Genomic DNA, 25,188 nt, shown 5'->3' on the forward strand with positions numbered 1-25,188 from the left:
GCATGGAAATCTGAATGAGAGATCAATTCAGCTTCTGCTGCTCATCTTTCATAGAGCGACTCAGCACTAACCAGACTGGCTGGTTCCGTTTAAAGTCTTCTCCCTCCTTCTCTTTTTCCTAGTAGAAGTTTATGCCTAGAAAGATGTGCCTACAGGCCTGAGCAAGGAGAAAAGCAGCCAAAAAAGAGAGACTATTTAATACAAACCCCATAACCAGTCCTGAGGTTGCAGTATTTGACTTAAGATAGAAACATGAAGAAATTGAAGGAGGCAATTAAGGGAGAGACGTGTGTAGCTAAGAACAGCTTGTGGGAACTTGTGATGCCCTTTCTCTTCCATCCCCACAGTGCAGCTTTACCCTCATGGCTGCATCTACCCTACTATTGTTTCGTTGTGTGGTTTGTGATGTTGCAAAATCGTTTGTCCTTGCTATGAAGTCATTTTGCAATAACTGGGTTTCCGTGGGGAAGTAGGTGTGGCCTTAAAAAAATGTCTGTCCTATTACATAATAATTTTTATGTCCTGGTTTCAGTTCCCCAAGAAGAATGAGTGATGTAAATATGTACATCTTTCTTGAAATCAACACAGGAGGGAAAGCGCTTGCCATGTCTGTTAGCTGTTGCTGAATACACACCACTCCCCAAATGCAGTGTCTTGCCATTTCTCAGTAGTCTCTGGGTGAGCAGAGTGGTTTGGGCCACACGAGGCTTCTTTCAGCCGGTCTTGGTTAGCCTGCATTTGCCCAGGCACCTCCATTTGGCTGCTGAGTCAGCCTTGGGGGCGGGGGGGGGGGGGGGGGGGGGCGGGCAGCTTCTCTAAGACGGGCTCAGCTACTGCAGCTTGATTCTGCTCCATGTGGAACCTCATCCTTCGGTGGTCTAGCCTGGGTGTGTGCACCTGGCAGCTGGGCAAGTTTCTGAGAGGTAGAACAGATGTGCACAGGCCACTTGTTGAGACCTAGGCTTGACACTGACATGGCGTCCCTTCCACTGCCTATTAGCCACGGTTTATTGGCCACAGCAAGTCCCTCTTGGTGAGAAGAGCTACAAAGTCACGTGGCAAAGGGTGAGGATACAGGAAGGGATAGAAAATTGTGTCCATTTGGGCAGCCTTTTGCAATGTGTAGGGAAGACAATCAGATCTTCACGACATCCTCAATTTTTGAATAGCCCTTGGAGTAGACTTTTATTATCTCTTCCCTCTTCTTTGGGCAACCATACCTCTCTTCATTTAAGGAAACGGTTTCCCTCTCTCGAAGTCACGTGGTTTGAATGGGCTGCCCCTACCTCCCTGCCCGTGATTAGTCTGAAGGAGGACCTGACCCAAGAGGGCAGTGCTGGTATCTATCTACTCTCCGCCGCAGGGTGGGTCCCAAGTTACCAACACAAGATAACCATTGGGCACTCGATGAATATTTTCCAAGATTTTTTTTTTCTCACAGTTACTAGGAGAGGCCCTTTCCCTATCTGATGGAAAACATGAGCATTCATTATCCCAGCCTTGTGGAGAAGCTATAGTATAAAATGAAGTTGTCACGGAGTCACTGGACTGTCTCCCACCGTTGTCTTTCTGCTCTTTGGCAACAGAAACCAAGAGGCTCACTTCGGCGCAGGTGGTTCCAATTGTGTTTCTGTCGCTTGTAACCAGAGGAATCCTAACTGAAAGAGCCCCAAAATGGAAGACTTCAAACAGAAAAGGCCATGCTCGTACTTTCTGGGGGACTCACTAAACCAGTTTCATGAATCACTCTTCCTTTTTGCATACAGAGCAGGAGTTGCAAGTGCCATGACTGGGGGGAACCACAGGTAAATGGAGATGACAAAGGTAAGTATTCCGCCCCACCCCCAGGAACTCTGAGCGCCAGTTGGCCCCACCCCTTGGCCCTCCAGGCCTTAGCTATTGGCCATGAGGACCAGTCAGAGCTCCAAGCATGGGTCCTCTGGGATCCCAGATTCTCTTTGATTCTCTCTCATTTCTGTCTTCCTGAAGATGGTAGTTCCTCGTTTAAGTTATTATGTCTGGACTCTGTCAACATCTACTTCCTGCTCATTTAGCTTTCCAATATTTACCCAGTTCTGTGTATTAAATTCCTTCGGTCTGAAATAATTAACATGGCTTCTGTTTTCTTGACTCAACCCTGACTGGTAACAGTCATTAGAACCAAAAGTTTACTTTGTATGCTAGAATTTCTTTTTCTGAAATTATAATGTGAAAAATAATTTCTTCAAATGCCAAGATCCTTGCTGCAAGAAATAGTTACCAAACAGCCACAAAAAGCTCTCCTGTAAAACAGTTATGATTGTTCTGTTACTTAAATCAAAACCCTCATGATTCATAAAAAGACTAGACCTGGGGGCGCCTGGCTGGCTCAGTGGGTTAAGTGTCTGCCTTTGGCTCAGGTCATGATCTCAGGGTCCTGGGACTGAGCCCCTAGTCAGGCTCCCTGCTCAGGAGAGAGTCTGCTTCTCCCTCTCCCTCTACTGCTCCCCCTGCTTGTGTACTCACTCTCTCTCTCTCTCTCTCTCTCTGTCAAATAAATAATAAAAATCTTTAAAAATAAAAGACTAGACCTGAAGTATCTGTCATAAGTGGCATTTATATCCCTAAATCCGTCTTCACTCTTTTTGAATCTATTTCTAAACGGGCCAACCAAAGTCAACACTTAGGAACCCATATTCTAAGGAATGTTCTGACATTTATACCAGTGGTTTTGGGTCTGGATTTAAGATGAGCTAGTAAGTATTTAAAATTTTTTTTAATATGTATTTAAAAATACTTAAATATTAAGTATTGAAGTATTTTAAATCAATTTGAAATGAATTATTTTTTATTTAAAATTTAATAAGTATTTATAAGCTAGCTCCATTTGTGGGAAGGATACAGTAATTACTCATACTAGAATAGGAGCCTTCATTTTATTTTATTTATTTTTTGGGGGGGGAAATAATTATTTTAATCTACATTAGCATAATTCATACCCAAATTTCTTAAGTCCTGCCAAAGTTTTGGCCTTCAAAACATTTCTTAATTTTAGTTTTCTTGGTGAGCTCTGCATTGCCTCAAAAAGTAAACTATCTTTAATGGGTTCAATTAGCATAAACAATCTAAGTCTCTGATACCTGTACCTAATGAAGTATAATATATAATCAACATTGGATCACCTAGAATTGTCAAGCTGTTCATGAAAGCCTAAAACAAAACTCCAAAAGAATTCAGCTATTTTATTTAACATGTAATAGATATTTCTCATAAAGCAAAGCTTAAATATTTCATTTTTGATACCGTAATGTATTTCCATAAGCCTTTAAATCTATGGTTTTATACATACAGTTTTCCATCAGGGAGGCCAGATATTTATATATATATATAATATATATATATAAAATTATAACATATATATAAATTTCTCTTTACATGTAACTAATTAAAGATTTTAAGAGGGTGTAGGTTATGAATCAGGTACAATTTAGTCATAACACCATACAAACACCTTATAAAATAATCAGGAAAGAGATGTTTAACATTATTGCTTAGTCTTAATAAAACAGCAAATTTTAACCAAATTGATACCTCTCTACTCTTATTTATAATGTTTTCTATACATTTAAATCATAGCACTTGGCAAGTAATATAGGTGCTGATATGTTTTAATTTAATTAGCTGTAAACAAATTCCAATTTTTATTCAATGCATATATTCCCCTTTAACTAGCTACTACACTACCTCAGAATTATTCCTCCTAGAAAAAGTAACCTTCCCGAGGATAAAACAATGCAGAGCTTCATCTCCTTCTTAAAGATTTTCAAGTATTATAGGAACACAAACTAATGAAAAAACTAATTAAAAATCTGACATTCCATCTTGTTTTACTAATTATGGGATAATAGAAAAGAGATGTGAACAAATGTTTTTTTTACCCTTCTCTGCTAAACATAGTATTATACCAAGAAATACTGTAACTGTTTATGAGCTACTTTCTAGCTTTTCAAGTATAGGACATAACTACAGTTCTGCCAAGTGAGGAGAAATGAATAATCAAACTTAGGTAACTCAAAAAGAAGACGGGAGGCACGAGAAGATAAACTGACTTTGGCTTTTAAGAACCTACCGTTGACCCTGAACTGCCAGATTCAACAACAGCAACAACAACAACGACAACAAAAGAGGACAGCCGCAAGCCACCATTTTACCACATAGTAAGAATTCTGAAATAGGCAATAACTTTCTTTCCCTGTCATCTCATTCTGTTGTTTCTTCTTTTTGTTTTTCCTGCTTTTTGGTAACAGGCAGTTCAAGGCTTGCCCATTGCATAGCTTCAGCTTTTCTCATGGTGATCTCAATCTTTGTTGCAGTCATAGTTATATAACTTCTTGTTACATCAATCACACCCCATAATTTCACATTTTGATGAAATTCCTTCTCTCCTTCAAATACAATGTGCACATTTAACAATGTACTATTTGCTTCTACTTGGCTAAGTTCTGGAAGTGAATTTTTAGCGTATACTGAAATGGTGACCTCACCCCCAGTCTGATGCCAGTCATGTCTACATGGAACAACTTTTTTCCCAGCATCCTTTTTAGTCCACATGTGTTTCCCTGTTGTACAGCCCTCTTGGGCTAAGAATGTATTGAAATCAGAAGTTTTTTTCTACAACAGCTCCAGTATTTCATCCCTTCATGAAAAATAGGTACTCCAGAATGATATACACAGACTTCTTCTAGACTCTGTGGACCCTGGTATGTCTTTGAACACCCTCCATTTTTACATGAGGTCCCAATCTTAATTTCATCACTGTCCTCTTCTTTCTTATTTTCTTCATTCCCCGAGGATAGTTTAAGTTTATCAAGTGCTTGTTTTGGGGAAGCAGATATTTTTAATTCCAATTTTGTCATTGGTTCATCTGGGCTTGGCCTTTTTATTGCTTCTACTGGTTTAGGGGCTTGAATGATGTGCTCCTGAAACTTGGGTTTCAATTCAGGAAGTTCTTTCTTCTCCGTGGTCTTGACTTCAGGTCTGACTGGCTCAGGCGGCTTCTCACTATTATGCCTGCCTTTTGTACAGCCTGCAATGCTTAAAAAATCAGAAAAATCGGTCGTTCTTCTCTTACAGCAAGGCTAACCCTTTAAGGCATCATGAAAGCCTGGAACACCTGGGTGATATGTGCAAGCATCGTCGGAGTTGGTCTCGGGATCGAAGCGCTGCCCGCAGCCCCGGTTGTAGCACAGCAAGGCCATTTTCTTTCCCCACCGTTAAAGGTCGGGTCCAAACCCAGTGAAGAGCTAGAGGCTGCGCATACAACCCCAGTGCCGCAACCACCGGTCTGACCTAGGAGCCTTCATTTTAGGGCAAAATTCACCTGAGGAGATTGTGAGAAGTTTAGATATACAAACACGTATTTCTAAAAAATGGAATGATGTTATTTTTCCCCCTAGAAACACCTACACCAAACTAATAATTATGTCTGTTTCTTGGGTATAGGAATTATTTTATTACTGTCTTTTCTTTTTATGATTGGTACATATTACTTTTCTTATAATGAAAAACATATTTTAAAGTTCCTCCAGGGCAAATTTAAAAGACTTGGATTTTAAACCTAGAATTTATATTCTATTTTTAAGGAAAAGGCCTAATGCATGCCTTTTCCTTAAACATCTACTGAGCACCTATGGGGTGCCAGCATCGTAGTAAGAGAACCCCAAAGTAAAATTCCTACCCCAAGGGAACTAAATCAATGAGGTTCATAGGCGTCTTTACAGTATACTAGTAACTAACACATGATGGACCCCTAATAAACGTTCGTTGAATGAATATGTGAATTTTCCATCAAAAGTATTTATTTATTCAAACTCTCATTTCACAGAGGATTAGCCTTGTTCTGTTCATTCATCATAAATGTATCATACTTTATCACTTCCAAGACACATATTGCTCACCTTTCAACAACTCTGCAATCAGAATGAGACTTCCTAGCAATGTGATTTTTAAAGTATTGTTTCATAGACAATTTGCAGCATTTTCTTTTATAGTCATAAATAAAGTAACAGTATGTTTTACACTGATGATATCTTTGAATGAAATACAATATATATTATATTTTCTATATTTTAGAAAATACATATGAATATTTAGGCATGTTTCCACTAGGGTTCAATCAGAAAAAGTTTTCATGGAGCCACACCATTCAATGAATATTCGAGCCTCCAGTGATCATATGAAATCCACAAGTACTAATTTATAAATGTCAAAAACAATAGCTGACAAGTAACTTTATAAAAACTTGCATATTTATGAGGGTTTATTTCTCAAATTTTCAAGATTACTATTGAATGTTAACCATGTATCTCCTATTTTGGACTTAATGCAAGGCATAAGTATACATAAAAATTATGGGCATATCTAATCATTTATGTACTTAAAGGATTTTCGTATTTTAGTGGAGTTTAACCAAGATTTCAAAGGTCTAAGAAATATGAAAATGACTAAACTGTATAGGAACTCTGAGAAGTGATAAAATAAACACTAATAAAAACTTATAGGAGAGATGAAATTAACCAAAATCAAAATGAAATGTTATGACAAAGACAGGCAAAGAACACAAGAAGGAGGAGGGGGAGGGGGAGGAGGGGGAGAAGAAGAGGAGGACAAGGAAGAAGAAAAATTAATAATGACAAGGGCGCCTGGGTGGCTCAGTTGGTTAAGCGACTGCCTTCGGCTCAGGTCATGATCCTGGAGTCCCGGGATCGAGTCCCGCATCGGGCTCCCTGCTTGGCAGGGGGTCTGCTTCTCCCTCTGCCCCTCCCCCCTCTCATGTGCTCTCTCTCTCTCTCTCATTCTCTCTGTCTCAAATAAATAAATAAAATCTTTAAAAAAAAAAAAAAAAAAAAAAAGAAAAATTAATAATGACAAAAAGAAAAAAATGTCACCAGGCTAAGAAAATGTGACTCATCAGCAAAGTATAACCTACACTAACTGCATATAAAGGCATCGCTCTGAGCGCTGCATACACGTTAAAGACATCAAATAAATACAGAAGTATATTTTATTAATAATTATTGACATCCACTAGTTCTGTGAATGTTATACCAGGTACATCAGGTTTAATCATATAGTCCTTTTGTTATCTCTTAGCCTTTCTCTTTTCTTCCATATTTTCTCACACAGGTCTTAGCCAATGTGGAAGTTGGAAGAAGAGGGCAGGAAGGAAAAAAGGAAAGCCATCCTTTCAATCAGAGGATGATCCTGTCCGTCCCTCACTTGCTCATCCTGTGATTGCCAAGCCTCCCAGATAACGGCACTGGAGGACTTTGAGAGCTGCAGTTCCCTGCTCTTCCCTCCCCACACTTCCTTCTTTCCTGGGATCAGGAACATAGAGTCCAGAAGTACACGTGCCTTCCACTTTTCCATCTGGGCACACTCTCACCCCCTGCTTCTGACAACTCAAACCTCAACACGCCTGCCCACTGATCATAATGCCCACCTCCAGCAAAGAGGGCAATATAGCCCCCTTTTCCATTGTATACTTTAGGAAAAATGGCTTTAAAACTTGACAATTTTTCATCACTATAAAATAAAAAGGGAAATTCACTTAAGGCTATAGCAAACACTGAATGTGGAAAGAAAACAAGAACTCTGAACTTTCACCATCAATGCTATCTCAAGATCTAAAAGACAAGGAAGAGGCAATGAGGAAGAAAAGTACAGTGCATTTGTGGCTATGAGTTTACAAAAACATTGTCATCTATTTCTAATTGTACTATTATTATTCACCAGGATAATTTTCCCTTGACTTCCAGGCTCCGATTTTTTTTTTTTTTTTAAGTTTTCAAGTGTTACAATTTTATGGACTTTCCTGGCAGAGTGGAAAAGGCAAAATGAAAGTCAGATCAAATTCCTGTAGGTGAGATTAAGACTAAAATTTTTACAAAGGATAAAATTATCTTTAAGAAGACAATGACCGATTTTGTGATGATATGGCTTGCTTTCTCATACGAAATATTTTCGAGAAAGCCTTCTGGAAATGCTTGTGACACAACGGATACAGAAAAGGATTGACAAAGGAATTGAGCCATTGAAGCCAAAACGTGATTTCATACCCAACTATTTGAGGACGCTGGTCTAGTGGGTAAACTGAACGAATGATTGTGAACAGGGAATAGGGAGCCCAGCAAAAGGCAAAAACACCTAAGAGAATGGCCAGTGACTTGGCTAATTTCCTGGCTCTGAGCAGTTTAATATGTTCCCTTTGGTAAAAACATAGGGAATCAAAATGGTTGAGGGAAGTCATTTTGGAAGCAATTATACTGCCATTCATCTGGGCTCTTAAAGAGAACAAGAGACTGCTCTTTCTTTCATGTCTTTTCAAAGGAGTAGATGGTACTGTTTCCTTCAGTTCAGGAAGAGATGTTCTTGAAAACAGTCCACCCCTGAGTGAGGATCCACAGTCACTGGGAGACACAGGAGAAGGGAGTGTGGGCTGGCTTTGCCACCGGCTGAGATTGCCACGCTTCCACAGGCGCCAGTAAATGTACATGTTGAAATAGGCCACTGCGAAGACTGGGACCAGGAATTCAAAGAAAGACGAGATGGCGAGGATGTACCATATGGTAAAGAATCCAGGTTCACAAGCCTTCTCCTCCGAGACTCTCCAACTGGAATTCTTCCAAGACTCTGAAATTAGAATTATTGGCCCATGCACTAAGAAGGCCAGTACCCAGACAGCCACCATCAGAGCCACGATCTTCAAGATCCCGGTGTGTTGAGCTCTGTAAGATACCTAAAAGAGACCAAATAAATTATTTCAATATAACGAACATATGTTGGTTGCAGAAGGCATATCACAGGCCCTCGGGAGCTTCAGGGCTATGCAAGAGGTAGGGAAGCTGCTGGGTCACATGATATGGGCCAGGACAGAGGGTTCAGTTTCCGATGCAGACTTTCTCCCTGACCTTCCAGACGGAATCTGTAATCCTCAAGGTTAAACCTCTGACATTCTAGAAAATGTTAAGATCAATATCTAAAATAAGAACGCGATGTTTCCAACTCCGCAGACACTAATCTGAATGGGAAAACAGCTGAAACGGGGTGCCCCTTTTCACAGTGTTTCACAATCTGCCAACTGGGTCATGATCAGCATTTTTCTTTGAATGAAACAGAGCGCTCAATGTCAGAGTGCCTCACAATTGTAAGGGTATGTATTGTTTGATGAAACTTTGGCTTTGGGAATGTAGATATACATAGAGAGAGAGAGAGAAACACATGTACTGAACCCCACTATCGAATGCATTTCTCCCATGGTCAAACAAGTTTGAAAGCCACTGGCTTTCTTGATTCTAATATTCAGGAAGAATCTACTCTGTAGTTTATCCTGAGATTTCAAGGTGGCCTCAAAAAGAGAGAATTCTTACATTGCTCCCAAGAGGATGACCCCCACCCCCAAAAAAGTCTAAACCTGCTATGGAGAAATAGCATAATGTTCCTGAGCATTACCAAATCATTTCTTTCTATAAATATTTCCACTCAACAAAAATGGTGCCAAAGCTGTGGTGGTCAGCCACTTTGAGAGACACAGCCATGGCAAGTACCACAGTCTTTTTTAAAGAGTAAAGAATGTTCTAGGTCTGCTTGGTCACGAAGCCTGGCTTCTATAAGGGAAAATGAGATTCTAGGAGTAAGGATTGCTCTCAGTTCTCAGGACCCATGATCTTCAATAGATCCCGAAATCTTTAAAAATATCATCTATAAGAAACCTAAAAGGTCACCCACCCTATATGAGGGATGAACACATGAACCAAGAATTTTTTTAAGGGGATCTGGAACAAAGTCCCTAAGCTTCTTTTAGGTCAGTAAGGTTCCTTCCAGCTCATATGTTCCATATTTCTCTGATTTCCTCACTCAAGGAAAAGGAAATTATTTCCCCCATGAAACTGGAACGTGCCTCTCTTTCCACCATCTCTCATGTACTATTTTCTCTGTGAGTTTCTAAATCTCGTGCTACGGTGTTTTCTCATTTTTATTAAAAAGTACAACAATGCCCAGCCCTGTCGTTCTTTGATGGATTGTGCAGGCTGAGAAGGGCTCACCGACTGGCTGGAGGTAAGAGGAAGAAGGCTTTAAAAAAAAGTTATTTTTAAAAACGCAGGGAAGTGGGTTTTTTTTCCCCCAAATTACTGATATTTCGGAGGCTAAGCTAAAATGCATATGGTGCTGACCACGAGTTCCCATATACAATATGCTTTTTTGCCTTCTGCTTCTCATGCCACTAATTAATACATCTCTTGCACTAAATCTAATGATTATGAAGATGGTAACAATACCCAGATGGTCATAAAACTGCATTTAGTTTTTTAATTGCTCTGTTCAGCCTTTGTAATGATGTGATGCAATATGCTGGAAAGTGATCTCTTTTCTATTATGCATAAGGTCAAATGAGATAATGGACATCCAAGGGAATTGAAAAGATGATGCCCATGTCTTCATCTTTGGGTAGCATTTTTGACAGATAGCTCAAGCATTGCTTGAATCCAGGCCCAAGCCAGTTGGAGTGGCCTTCCTGACATCAATCAATGGCCCAGTACTCCACCCATGACAGAATATGTTCGTTATTCAGGATATTGCTTCTTATCCTGCTTCCTTTCTGGCCCCAATAAAATATCCAAACACTCTGTCAATCGGGTTTCTTTTATAAGGCAGGGCAGCCCCCAGAACTTGCTGGTGTTAATAATGAAATGGCATTGCAGAGCCATCCTAAGTGCCTGTTGCAGGTTGAATTGTGTCCTCCAAAGAAACAGGTTGAAGTCCTAAGTCCCAGTACCTGCGTACATGACCTCATTTGCAAGTAGGGTCTTTGCAGATATAATCAAGTTAAGATAAGGTCATATTCAATGAGCCCTAATCCAATATGACTGGTGTCCTTATAAGAAAGACACAAACACACAGGGAGAACACCCTGTGTCAATGGAAGCAGAGACTGTAGCGACACAAGCCAAGGACCGCCAAGGAATGCCAAGGATGGCTGATAATATTAGAAGCTAAGAGAAAGGCATGGAACAGGCAGCCCTAGAGGCCTCAGAGAGAGCATCGCCCTGCCTCCGCCTTGATTTGGGACTTCAGGTCTCCAAACATTAAATGTATTCCAGAGAATAAGTTTCTGTGGTCTTAAACCACCCAATGTGCAGTACTTAATTACAGCAGTCCTAGGAATCTAGCCACCCCCCAGCAACCATATTTCTCATGGTCTTGATTTTATTCTCAAGCTTCCTTCTTCATCTTCAGGTAAAAAAAAAAAAAAAATACTCTCTCCACTTACTATCTTAATTCTGCATACATTTGAATTCCTACTCCTTCCAACTACCCTGTACTACTTTCCCCCACCCACTCTTGCTTCAGCCACACGGAAATCTGCCTCTCCAGAAAATGTGTCTGAGCACTGTAATCACACACTGCCATCAGTATTGGGCCTTCCTTTTCCAAATTATTGTCAAATTTCCATTTCCCAGGCCCAGCCCATGACCCTGACTTATCATACTGTCTCTCCACGTTGAACTACAGCAAGAGCTCGGCTTCCCCACAACCACTTCCTACGAGCTTCAGTGGTCTTTGAGGCTTCCTGGCTCACACTGCTGCATTTGAACTCTTTGCCAACAAAGGTCCAAGAGCTGCCTGAGCGCCCCTTGCGAGCATCCATGCACTGGGGTGTGGAGCTCTTGTTACACACTTGACTCCGTGCTTACGTACTGAGGCTCTTGGATCCAGCCGACCCAGCCCTCACCAAATTTAGAGCCTGCGTGGCCAGGGGGAATTCCTCAGGGCAAGACTAGGAAACGAACGCACTCATTTTCTCTCTGCACATCAGTCCTCATGTCTTTGTGACTTCTATACACTTTTCCTAATTGTACAAACTCTCTCTTACCTTTGCACACAACTGAGGTAGACCCAAGGGCTCGGACATCCAGCAAAGGGATGTCCTAGTGAACACTAACTAGGAACATCCAGTGAAGACTAAAAAGAAATGCTAACCCAGAAAAAAAAGGAAATGTTTCAGCACAAATGAGAAAGATTATGAATTAGAGCACTCTTTTTCGAACATTTTGATGAACTCAAACTAAGAAATACATTTTATGTCATCACTAAGTGCACAGACAGAAGTACTCATAAAATAATACTTATATTTATTATGTACCTGGTACTCTGATATTTTATACTCTATTTTTATTCTGTTTTACTATGGTTTTTTCTGTATTTTTTCATTTTAAAAAAAGGTGGTCACAACCCACTGAACTGACTTCATGACTCAATAATGGATCACAAGCTGCAATTTGAAAACCATGAGCTTATAGGCATCTGAATTGCTCATCCAAGCTGATCTGCACTCTCTCCATAGTTTCTCTAGTACCAACTGCAGTGGACTCTGGTGCCAATGACATACCCGAGGCCAAGTGTCTGGATGTCCCAACATATTCTTTCCCCCCTTCTTTCTGACAGTACGGCAGCTCAGCTAGAGACCACATTTCCCAGCTTTTGTTGCAGTGAGATGGGAGACCATGTGACTAAATGTCACCAGTAAAATGTGAGTGGAAATGATTGTATGATTCTGCACTACTTGGTTAAAAGAAAACCCCTTGCCCTGGACTTCTGCGCTTTATCCATCCTTTCTAGAACCTGGAGTGGCAGCAACCTGGCCTTGACCATGCAGAGGAGAATAATGACCTAGAGCAGGGGTCAGCAAACTACTGTCCATGAAACAAATGTGGCCCACCACCTGTTTGGATAAATACATTTTTACTGGAACACAATGAATGAATCATTCCTTTTTTCTTTAACATATTATGTATGGCTCTTTTTGTGTTATAATGGCAGATTTGAGCAGCTGCAACAGAGACCATAGGTTCCTTTATAGAAAAAGTTTGCTGACCCCTGCCCTAGAAGGTGCAGAACCACCCTGTTAGCCTAGGTCCCTGGTTGAGTTCCTGGAGAAAAGGCTTTCCTGGAATATTCTGTGAGAGGAAAATAAATTTCTATCTTATTTGAGCCTCATCTTTGTTCCTGCAGTTGATCCTTGCCTTCTGCAATATACCCTCCCAAGCCTTCTGCTCAAGCTGCTCAGTCCTCCCAAGCCAAAGCTGTCACTGGCCTCTCAACTTCTCCAACACCACACCTAGTCCATGGTACTAAGCCCATCTGTTTCTGGATCTGTCTCCACATTAGCCTATTATGCTCCTCAAAAGTGGAGACTGATGTTTCATTTCTATATCCCAGCACTTAGCAAAATCCCTTGCATGCAGTCGCATCCCCCAAAGATGTGGGCCCTGGGACTCAGGAGTGAAGGAGGTTTCCCATCTAGGTCTCGAAGACTGCAGATTACTGCCCCATACTGACACCTCTGTCTTTACTTGTATCTGCCTTGTTTTTCCCCTGGTTCTATTGCTGATAAATTTAGCTTGCTTAAGAACTGTCACTAACTTGTTGAAACCAAGATTCCAAATCTTGGGTCAATTCAGACTTTCTTGGCATGGATCCTACACTGGCACTGGGACTTGATCTCCCAGGCTGGTCCCACTGTCTAACCTATAGCTTCTCTGTATACTGTCTTTTCTCCTTTGGCCATTCAAAATTGATTTACTCATGACATTCAAAAGTCTGGCCATCTTTCTACTTGCCCACCAGGTCCCACCTGAGGAAAATATTCAGGTCTTAGTTTGTGTAAGAATGGACTTGGTAAGTCTACTGTGACTCACACGTATATCCAATCTACTGTGGACTCAGTATACCACTTTCGACAACTTGCCTTGGATTTTCTTTGACGGCCTTCCCACGCTAGTGGCACATAGGGGAGTGAGTGACTTAGCCAAATCACACACAGAAATTGTTCACTAAGGGCCAATGAAAACGTAGTGCCAAATAACAGAAGGATAATGAGGCTCCTCTAAGGTTTGCCAACTAAACAAAAAATTACACTTAAAAAAATTTCTGCTTGGGGATGCAAAATGTACAAGTATGTCATCTTCTAAAGAAGGTGAATGAATGTTTTGACTTACAGCATTCGAGACTGACTGGTATCGATCATAGCTGATGAGAACAATGTTATACACAGATGCTGTACACAAAAGATAGTCAACAATGAGCCAAAATGCACAGAGTCCATTTCCAAAGTCCCAATCAAACAGCGAGTGAGGGATGTACAAAGGGATGGAGACCATACCTGTATAAGGAAAAAATAAGGCAAAAAAAAAAGCGCACATCAATGAATACAAAGAGAAAGAGGCATACAACACAATGACATATCTGAATTGACCCAAAGTGGCTTGATTATAATTTAGAAATTCATTGTGTTTCATCGACAAAACTCAGGACTGATTTCCTACACATTCTTTAATACCATTTTTACAATGGCTGTCATAAGCATCCTATGTTTCCTTATTACTTTCCAAATTAGGCTCAGGTCCTGACCCACATTTCCAAACATATACAGCACAAGTCATCTTTTTTTTTCTTTTTTTTATTTAAATTCTATTAGCCAACATATAATACATCATTCGTTTTTCATGCAATGTTCAATGATTCATTAGTTGCATATAACATCCAGTGCTCATCACATCACATACCCTCCTTAATGCCCATCACCCAATTACCCCATCCCCCCACCCACCTCCCTTTCCACAATCCTCAGTTTGTTTCCCGGAGTCAAGAGTCTCTCTTCTTTTGTCCCCCTCTCTGATTTCTTCCCATTCAGTTTTCCCTCCCTTTTTCCATGATCCTTGGTGCTATTCCTTATATTCCACATATGAGTGAAACCATATGATAATTATCTTTCTCTGATTGAACAAGTCATCTTTATGTCCATAATCCAACCCAGACAGGATGGGCCAGCCTTCCCCCAAACACAACCCACAGTTTCACGTGTCCTTTGCCAACAACATTCTTTCTTCCTAGAATAGCCTCCTCTCTTCCACTGAGAAGTCTAATTACTTCCTTCTCATTCTTCATTCAGTTCACAAAAAGGACTTCCTCTTTGTTATCTTTCTTGGAACTTCTTTGGCCGAAGTGACCCCTTCTCACTTGCACAGTGCTGGTACTTTGCCCTTCCCTTCCTCTCTCATGTATAAATACATTCTACTTTGCATCTCTGTCATCTTTTCACTTGTTTCTCCTGAGGGCTGAAACTGTATTGCAAGTTGATCTTTGTATTTTTCACAACATTGAGAGTTGACCAATGGCTCCCACATTTAACTGAAATAAATTAGTAACAGCTGATATGTGTTGTGCAGTTACCACATGCCAGACATTGTGTTATATCTACTGCATATGTCACCTCATTTAATGCTCAAAGAAACTGTCTGAGGTAGAAATCATACTGACTTAGCCGATAAAGAACCTATAGCTCAAAACGGAGATGTAATTGCGCAGGGTCCACTCAGCGAGTAAGTGGAAGATTGGCTTTGAAACCAGGCAGTGTGATTTCAGGACTCCTGACTTGAACCACTACACTTCACTAACTAAACAAATGTGTAAGTGGTTCAGCTCTGCACAGAAATTGCTTATTATGAAAAATGACTAAACTGAGCTCCCTTTCCTTTAGTTTTGTTCGAGTTTTTCATTGTATTGACATTTCAGACAGGTGACACTACTCACTGAATATATAACCTATTAAGAGGAAGCTCAGTGAGGGGGCACCTGGGTGGCTCAGTCGTTAAGCGTCTGCCTTCGGCTCAGGTCATGATCCCAGGGTCGTGGGATCGAGTCCCGCATCGGGCTCCCTACTCGGTGGAGAGCCTGCTTCTCCCTCTCCCTCTGCTGCTCTCCCTGCTTGTGCTCTCTCACTCTCTCTGTCAAATAAATAAAATCTTAAAAAAAAAAAAAAGCTCAGTGAAAATCTTCATATTTTATCAGGCACTTGGCAAGACTTCCTATTTTCATGTGAAAATCAAGTTAGCCTATCATGAAGAACAATAGTAAAGGCAAAAGAAAGGAAAAGGAGGGGCACCTGGGTGGCTCAGATGGTTAAGCGTCTGCCTTCGCTCAGGTCATGATCCCAGGGTCCTGGGATCAAGCCCCATATCGGGCTCCTGGCTCAGCAGGGAGCCTGCTTCTCCCTCTCCCTCTGCCTCTCCCCCACTCATGCTCTCTCTCTCTGTATCTGTGTCTCAAATGAGTAAATAAAATCTTAAAAAAAAAAAGAAAGAAAGAAAGGAGAAGGAAAGGGAAGGATGAAGGAAACCCTGCATTCTCCCAAAACCAGATGACATAAGGATATAACCAATGAGGTGCGGTTTCAGCACCAGTGAAAGGGAATGCAGACTCTGGTGTTCTGTACCTAAGTTCACATACAAAGATGAGAGACAAGGCATCATTGAGATAGAAGAGTTGTGTGGTCAGTTCTTATATGTAGTTCAAATTGCCTGCTTGTTTCATGCTTTGATTATATTTTTAATGATAACCAAGCTTCCTTATGGGGCCTTCCATCTCAAGGGGGGTGCACGCATGCACGCGCATGCATACACACGCCTGTGATATAAAATAGGTAAATAAATAAGATAAAGTATCTGAGATAAACCACCTGAGATAAGTCAAAGTATCTTCAAAACAGAGATATGTATCATATTTTGGCCCAGAGTTGGGGCTTCGGTCCAGTATTCCCGACATGAGTATTTTACACACACACACACACACACACACACACACGCACGCACGCACGCTGATTTCCTCCACAGAATGACAAAAGGCTCAACACCAGTAATCATTTGCATTACAGACACCAGTCTATTTAAACATTAAAGAGAGGGTATGAGTTCAACAATCTTGTCCACACATTTTCTGAATTAGATGAAAGAGGAAGGGTGTGTCTGGGTGTGTTCAAAATTTTAGGAGCTGCTTGAGATAGCAGTTTAAAACAGGCTGTAGTCCTATTCTTTTGGCTTTTTTTTTTTTCCTTAAGATTTTATTTGTTTATCTGAGGGAGAGAGTGTGAGAGAGAGAGCACGAGACGGGGGAAGGTCAGAGGGAGAAGCAGATGCCCCGCTGAGCAGGGAGCCCTACGCGGGCTCCAGAATCATGACCTGAGCGGAAGGCAGCAGTTTAACGGCTTAATTGACTGAATCACCCAGGCGCCCCCCCCATTCCTTTGGCTTTAATGAAACTCTGCTGTCACCTCATGTTCTACATGGTATTTTAGCACAAATGTCATGCTCAGATCCTCTGTCTTCTTGAGTGGTGGAGATGTTTGTGGCTTATTCCAAAGGAATTTCAAAAACTGAATCGGAAATATTTCTAGGATATACCCACTCTGAAGTGTTTCTATAACTTCCACTCTAGAATCATGCTTCTGGGTCAAACGGACTTGAGAAGTAAAACTAAGAGCTAGTTTCTTGAAAAGAGCAATAAGCCTTTGGCATGACAGATTAAGGAGGTTGGGGGTGGAGAGTAAGAGAAAACAAATTATATTAAGAGAAGGCAGTGAAGGGGCACCTGGGTGGCTCAGTCGGTTAAGCGTCTGCCTTCGGCTCAGGTCATGATCCCAGGGTCCTGGGATCGAGTTCCACATCGGGCTCCCTGCTCCACGGGGAGCCTGCTTCTCCCTCTCCCTTTGCCTCTCCCCCTGCATGTGTTCTCTCTCACTCTCTCTCACTATCTGTCTCTATCAAATAAATAAATAAAATCTTAAAAAATTTTTTTAAAAAAGAGAGAAGGCAGTGAAGAAATAAAAACAAGGAGGTAAAGGAACGGGGAGAGGAGAGAAGAAAAAAGAAGGATGAAAAGCCCTGTGAGAACCCAGGCCACTTGCTCACCCCAGCCTGCCCCACCCAACCTTTCCTGTCTCACCTCCTGCTACTCCCTCTGCCCCTCACTCCCTCTACCCCAGTTCCTCTAGCCTCAAATACACCACACTTGCACCCCTCAGATCCTTGCACTTTCCTTAGCAGGAAATGCCCTTCCCTCAGAGAGCTCCTTCTATTCACTCTGATGTGTCCTGACCAATGAGCCCTACCCCTGACATTTAAATGGCAACCTCCATCTCCAGCACCCTTTCTCTCCCTCTTCCCTGCTGGTTTTCTCACTAGCAATGACCATAGTCTAAAATGCTATATAATTTTATTCATTTATTTATATTTATTATGTGTCTCCCCACCCCACCGTCCCCAGTAGAAATAAAAGCACCATGAGGACTGGGAATTTTGTCCCTATTTTCATTGCTCTGTCCCCACCACCTCAAAGAGTGTCTGCTTCAAAATAAACCAGTATTGGATGAATGAATAGATGAGAATGGGAAAGCCCAGTTTGCTTGAAAATTACCACCAGTCTGGTATTGCCCTTTCTTTCCAAAGCCAGCTAAGAAGCTACATCTTCCATGAGAAAATGACAATCAAAAGTTGGGGAGGATGCTAAAAGCCCCATTGAATTCTTTGGGCCAACAGGGGAATGTGCGGATAATGGTGAGTGCATAGAGGGTGTTATGGACTGAATGTTTGTGTCCCCCTGAAATTCATATGTTGAAGCCCTACCCCCCAGGGTGGCTGCACTTAGAGATAGGGCCTACAAGGACGTAAAGTTAAATGAGTCATAAGGATGGAACCCTAACCCAACAGGATTAGTGTCCTTATAAGAAGAAACACCAGCGAGCTTGCTTGCTCGCTCCCTCCATGCACACCCAGAGGAAAGGCCACATGAGAACACGTGGAGAAGGCAGCCGCCTACAAATCAGGAAGAGAGTGCTCACCAGGAACCAAATCTGCTGGCACCTTGATCTGGGACTTCTCAGCCTGCAGAACCATGAGAAAGTCAATTGCCATTAAGTCACCCAGACTGGGGTATTTTCTTATGGCAGCCCAAGCTAACCAACAGGGAAAAGAAGAGTCCTGAACTGAGGCATGAGGGGACTAAAGATAAACTTTGCCCTCTTGAAAACATGGTTCAGACTCTGTCAGCCCCAACCACCTTTGTCCTTGCAGATCCTGCCTGGCCATCTGTCACATGGTCCTGTAGGCCAAAAATGCCCACACATGTGTAGATGTGAAGAAGGGACCCATAGACAAAACATTAGTCATGTGATACCAATTTTATAGATATCCATATATAGAGATAGTTGGTTTTTTTTTTTTTAATAGTATGCAGATGGCATTTTTTTTTTTTTGGAATAGTGTGCAGATGACATATATTTATATCACTGTAGCTGGTACTGGAATTTCTCCTCGATAAAACTTTGCTTTCCAACCCTACATTCACCGTGGGATGTCACTCAGGTGCCACAAATTTAGATTTTCGATTAGAGGCCAGTTTTAAAGCCTGTGAGAAGAGAGCAATCAGCTAAAAGCCCCCAATACCTAGCACATGCGATGCTCCAGGCCATTGCCACGTGGTTCTGGAGCTCGAGGTCTCCTGAGCAAAACACGAAGAATGGCTGCCATACAATTACAGGAAAACTCTCATGAGTTCTGCCCTGGCCCAGAACCACTGTCACGAGCCTACAGGCTCAGAGCCAAAAAGCCCACTTCTGAGCATGGCTAAGGAAAAAGGACAGCCTCAACACAAAACTCTAATCTTGTGACAGAAAGTTCTCAGAGACTGCCCTGATTCTGATAGCATTGTGGCAAATATTGTTAAGTAAGTACACCTCTGGATGAAGCTGGCAGGGGGCAGGGGAAATGTGAAGGAGGAGACTGGCAGATTGAGAGAGATTCTGGCTTATGTTCGATTTCTCTCATCAGCAGCAAAGCCATTTTCTTTTTCCATCCGCCTGCTGGTGGCAGGGGACCCCCATCTACATCTGCAGGAACATTTCCCTGAGACACATCACATCTTTAAACTGTGGTGCCCAAGCCCATAATCGTGGGGCCTGCCCTGGTGCTTGTATTGGGCCACATGAGGAACCACTCTGTTCTTATCTAGTACCATCTTTGTTCAAAAGCTTCAGGCCTCAGGCTCCCTCTGCTGGGTATAGTTGTATCCCAGCCCTCCCTACCAGCACTCCCTTTGAGTTAGTCAAAATACAGAATCGACTGTAAGTCCTAAGTATTATCTAAAAGTTGTACAGTTCTGTGAAGAAGGCAAAGAGGGTAAGTATATTTATAGCAGAATATTCTCTCTGTTCACACATGAATATAGTCATATAGTTATACCTGTTTCGGTGATTATAGAGAATGATGTAGAAGGATCTACCTCAAGTTGTTAATGTGAGTTACCTGGAGTTACCAATTGTGCCATAGTTTTCTTGTCCCCAGAACTTAATCTTTATCTCATTTTTCTCTTTCTCCTGCCCAAACCGCCCCCCTTGCAGCTCTGCCTCCCTCCCCAACTTCCTGTCCACTCTCCCCACAGTAGCTCAGAGCCTTAACATATTATCTCATTTTTCTCTTTCTCCTGCCCAAGCCCACCCCCTTGCAGCTCTGCCTCCCTCCCCAACTTCCTGTCCACTCTCCCCACAGTAGCTCAGAGCCTTAACATATGACTTGTGCCTAGATTGCTGCAGGAATTTTTTTTTTAAGATTTTATTTATTCATTTGAGACACAGAGATACAGAGGGAGAGAGAGCATGAGCAGGGGGAGAGGCAGAGGGAGAGGGAGAAGCAGGCTCCCCGCTGAGCCAGGAGCCCTATGTGGGGCTCGATCCCAGGACCCTGGGATCATGGAAGGCAGATGCTTAACCATCTGAGCCACCCAGGCGCCCCTGCAGGATTGTTTCTGAAGCCAAGCGGCTGCCTGCTCCAGCTTCTCTCACCTGCTACGTCCCCATTAATGCCTCTAAGGTAAAGGTTCGATCCATCGGATCTCTCACCTACTTTAAAAATCCAGATCTCCACATTGGCTGTTGAGTAACCTCCAATCCAGACACACTAGTGTTCAAGGGCCTTCATTATATAGATTCTAACTACTCCAACTTTATCCCCTACTGATCCCATACAGCCAGCCAGGAGCTCACATTTAGGAAGATGTACACAATGATTTTCTACCAGCATGTCTTTGCTGATTCTTGGAATACTCCTCTCCATCTCCGCCTATGGAAATTCTACCCATCCTTTGAAGTTCATTTCAGATGCTGCTACCCATTAACCAAAGGTGCTCTCTCCTTCCTCTGAGTACCCATAGCACTTGGTATGTCTCTGTGGTTCTCACATCATACTCTATACTGTTAGAATCACTTGTGAGCTTCTCTTATTCACTCTCCTACATTGAAACCTTACCAAAGAAAGAGCCTAACTTAGTCTTCTATGTATCTCATTATCTAATCACACTTGAGTACTTAATAGTCCTTACCATGATAGGGGTAATCTACTATCATTTGTGACCTTGGTTTGAGTTGACACCTATCTGCAGAGAAATCAAAAGAGAAGAGGCCTAACATTTGTTGAGCAACCCTATGTTCCAGGCAATAAAGTACGTATTTCACAAGTTTTGTTTCACCGTAAAATAAATGAAAGCATTTATGTAGCTGTAGACAATGACAAGTTAAATTATACTAGAAGGTCCTATAAAGCAGTATCATCAACTGACATTTCTACACATACTTATAAACCTAAACATACAAGGAAAATAGCTCCAGAAACAAGTAACTCTTAGACTAAAGCAATTTCAGAACTATTCTGGACTTATTTTTATTCTACAAAAAGAAAATAAACTGTTGTCAAACGAAAATTCTCCTACAAGCCTGATTTACACATATAAACTCTTCCCCTAAAGTGCCATATAGCCTCCCCAGAACTTTAATTCTTAAAACTTTATGTTTTTAACATCCCCAATTCTGTACAGTCCCTTGAAATAACAAAAGCTTATTTAAAAAAAAGAAAAAGAAAGCTAATTTTAAGGTCTTAGAAATAGATTATAGAAAAATGATCTGAAATAAAGATATGTAACTTACCAACAAAGAAGTCAGCAATGGCCAAGTTAAGGAAAAAGTAATTACTTCGATGTCTAAGCTTTTTGTCCACCACGAAAGCTAGAATGACCACAGCATTTCCCAGCATTATAGCAAAAGCTAGTAAGCCCATTAAAAACGCTAGAGTAATGCGAGGGCTTAGCGGCAAAGTAGTAGCCCCCGTGCTATTGGTGGTTGGCATCACAGCAAATGATGAAGACATTAACCCAGCGAGACAATTCTGACAAGTATGTTTTCCAGTCGGATACCTAATATATATAGCCTCCTGCTCATGACAATATTTTTCAAAAGCTAATGCTGATTTCACTGTACTTCCTGATTCTTGATAAAGCAATCTTGTGATAACAGTTTCCCTTCAACTGACACTGAAAAAGTATTTTCCCAAAGCTAGTGAGATGTTCTGTTGTAAACATTTGAATGTGATTTAACCATCCCCCCTTAATAGAGCAATATTACATAATATATGTGAAATATAATTGATTCGGTGGAAAGGTGAGAAATTGGGCTCCCGTGAGATTTATTTTTTCAGCTGTTAGAGATCTAGTTAAAGAGTCCCTTCTGACCATGATGGAGTACCACAGGCTGAATTCACCATCCCATCTGACACAAACAAAAAACTGGACAGACTCGGGGCACCTGGGTGGCTCAGATGGTTGGGCGTCTGCCTTCGGCTCAGGTCATGATCCCAGGGTCCTGGGATCGAGTCCCGCATTGGGCTCCCTGCTAGGTGGGGAGACTGCTTCTCCCTCTGCCTCTGCCTCTGCCTCTCTCTCTCTCTCTCTCTGACTCTCATGAATAAATAAATAAAACATTAAAAAAAAAAAACTGGACAGACTATTTGAAACAATGGTTTTCAAGGCACTGGACGTCAGGCAGTGAAGGACAGTGATCCCTGAGTAAAGGGGAGAAAATGAGGTCAGCTCTGCAGTTGTCCCCGCGTACTGTCTTTTGTGAGTTTCCAGGGCACAGAGCAGAGAGTGGGCATCCGGGAGGAGCCCCCAGCAGATTTCCTGCGATGGGGAGATGAAGCTGAGAGTTGGGAAGTATCAGGCAGGACTCTGCTGCCGAGCTGCCACATAATATATATATTTTAACTGTACAGAAGCCGAAGTCTTGCGTGTAAGATGGTGCTTGTGATTGTTTAAAAAATGTAGCTGATAAAAATAAAATACACATTACATAGAGAGATTTGACTTAAGGTTGATTTGATTATTTTTCATTCATGGCATGCAAATTAATGATAATGATCTTTTTAAAAACTCCAAATGATTGTCCCTATTTGTCACTCTCCTTAATCTTTATTCTTCTTTGCATTCACTCATTATCAATTCACTAACAAGAGGCATTAGGAATTTTTACATTCTTTCCAAAGTTACAAAGTCCCTTTCCAAACTAGCCAGTTTTTATGCTTAGTCAACTTTGAAGGCCTTTCTATTAAAAAAGCAAGGCAGCCCTGGTATAATGTAATTTCTTGATTCCAGGCTCTAAACTGGAGGCGCTAGAGAGCATTCAGTGTGAAAGGGGAAGGAAAGAAAGGCTGATAAATACATTGCTGACTGGGTCTATAGTAGAAGATAAGGTACAAAAGTAAACAAGATGACTGTGAGCAAAGATTGTGAAGGGGCACTGAGTGGGTTGGCCCAGAAGGTAAACAGGATTTATTTTATGGACAGAGCATGGTGATCTGAACTATTTTTTTTTTTTTTTTTTTTTGTAATTTCATGTGGGAAGAGCAAGCAATCCAACAGAGTTGGAGGTCTTGCCTTGTGGTCTTAGGTTGTGGGGAATTGCCTTCACAGAAGGGAACTGCCAGGTGGGTAACATTTGGGAAAAAGAAGAATGACAAATCATGTTAGGCTACATTTCATTCTCTTACCTTGTGTGAACATAGAGTGGACTAAGTGTGTAGCTCAGAATTCCATTCCAGGTACTCTATTTGAATTTATTCAAATTTACTGGTGTCAAGTTGCTATAATTTATGTGGCAGGGCACTTCCTTTTCTATCACTCCTGATGTATGTCTAACTATTCTTTTTTAAGTATTTATGATACTTTAAAAATTCAAGTTCTGTAAATAAACATAAATATAAAAAAATAAATCCTGGGGCACCTGGGGGCTCAGTCGGTTAAGTGACTGACGTGGTGTTGGCTCGGGTCGTGATCTTGGGGTCGTGGAATCGAGTCCCACATCAGGCTTCACACTTAGCGCAGTCTGCTTGGGACTCGCTCTCCCTCTTGCTCTGCCCCTCCCCACTGCTTGCTCTCTCTAAAATAAATAAATAAATAAATCTTTAAAAGATAAATAAATAAATAAATCCTATCAACTGTCTATTATCAGTAATCTTCATAGGCGAGTTCACCATTCAGTAGAACCTATTCACAAAGACTGTTTGATAATCATGGACTTTAACATTCAAAGAATCATGATTAAGCCCTTTTAATCAAGATTGTTAAACATCTAGAGGCTTTTGTATATCAATTTGCAATTTGCTATTAAATAATGAATTTAAAGAACTTATTTTAGTGGACTGTGACCAGTGATCCAAGGCCTTTTGGCATTATTTAGATCCTTTAACTTAATCCATTAATTATGCTCATATAACTAAGAACAGAAATAAATATCACCCTGCCTCATCTAGTGACTGTGAAGACATGCACCTATAAGGCAACTGAACGATGAATTACAGACTCATCTTGCTAATGTCAAGAGGCACACAGCAAGAGACAACTTTACCCAGCAGAACTCTGCATGCAGGTCCCCAACAGGTCCCCTCTCCTTTAACAAACAAGAGGCTAAAACCATCACCATGAAGAGGTTTTCTAGTAGTTTTAAATTTAGGGATGAAGAGGAAATAGAAGGACCAGGCTCTTTTCTTCCTGAGGCTATTCTGCATTTTCAATTGGGTTGTTTGTTGTTGAGTTTTAAGACTTCTTTATGGGGGCGCCTGGGTGGCTCAGTCGTTAAGCGTCTGCCTTTGGCTCAGGTCATGATCCCGGGGTCCTGGGATCGAGCCCTGCATCCGGCTCCCTGCTCCGCGGGAAGCTTGCTTCTCCCTCTCTCACTCCCCCGGCTTGTGTTCCCTCTCTCACTGTGTCTCTCTCTGTCAAATAAATAAATAAAAGCTTTTAAAAAAAAAGACTTCTTTATGTATTCTAAATACTAGACCCTTATTGGATACAATTTGCAAACATTTACTCCCATTCTGTGTGTTGTTTTTACTTTCTTAATAATGTCCTTTGAAGCATAGAAGTTTTTAATTTTGATGAATTCCTATTTATTATTTTTAATTGCTTATGCCTTCGGTTTCACATCTAAGAAACCAC

The 25,188-nt window shown here is 41.4% G+C and overlaps 2 protein-coding genes across 3 annotated transcripts; both read right to left on the minus strand.

Annotated features, from left to right (window-relative positions):
• Window positions 1-4,164: 4,164 nt before the first annotated feature.
• LOC116642789 (cysteine and histidine-rich domain-containing protein 1-like) lies at window positions 4,165-5,316 on the minus strand. The gene is given in 2 exon segments (XM_032421326.1): window positions 4,165-4,649; window positions 4,652-5,316. Coding segments are annotated over 2 exon segments (996 nt in total). The 5' UTR covers window positions 5,238-5,316; the 3' UTR covers window positions 4,165-4,239.
• Window positions 5,317-7,942: 2,626 nt separating this feature from the next.
• Window positions 7,943-22,046, minus strand: HRH4 (histamine receptor H4). Of its 2 annotated transcripts, none has more exons than XM_032421203.1 (3): window positions 21,848-22,046; window positions 14,037-14,200; window positions 7,943-8,776 (listed from the first exon to the last, which is right to left on the minus strand). In XM_032421203.1, exons 1-3 carry the CDS (start codon window positions 22,044-22,046, stop codon window positions 7,943-7,945), a joined length of 1,197 nt encoding a protein of 398 aa, XP_032277094.1. The 2 variants fall into 2 exon arrangements, with proteins under 2 accessions (XP_032277094.1, XP_032277095.1); XM_032421204.1 differs by lacking the exon at window positions 14,037-14,200 and adding an exon at window positions 15,487-15,494 and having other exon boundaries at window positions 7,943-8,668.
• Between the last annotated feature and the right edge of the window lie 3,142 nt (window positions 22,047-25,188).

The sequence above is a fragment of the Phoca vitulina genome, unplaced genomic scaffold (genome assembly GCF_004348235.1).
Source record: "Phoca vitulina isolate PV1807 unplaced genomic scaffold, GSC_HSeal_1.0 scaffold24, whole genome shotgun sequence".
In the NCBI taxonomy this organism is placed as follows: domain Eukaryota; kingdom Metazoa; phylum Chordata; class Mammalia; order Carnivora; family Phocidae; genus Phoca; species Phoca vitulina.

What these genes read in the sequence shown, in the direction of transcription:
- HRH4 (XM_032421203.1), bottom strand. Translation starts at nt 22,046, where the DNA reads ATGCCAACCACCAATAGCACGGGGGCTACTACTTTGCCGCTAAGCCCT. An exon ending in CATTGCTGACTTCTTTGTTG is followed by an intron (nt 14,201 to 21,847) that starts GTAAGTTACATA and finishes TTCCTTATACAG; the next exon opens with GTATGGTCTCCATCCCTTTG. An exon ending in ACCAGTCAGTCTCGAATGCT is followed by an intron (nt 8,777 to 14,036) that starts GTAAGTCAAAAC and finishes GGTCTCTTTTAG; the next exon opens with GTATCTTACAGAGCTCAACA.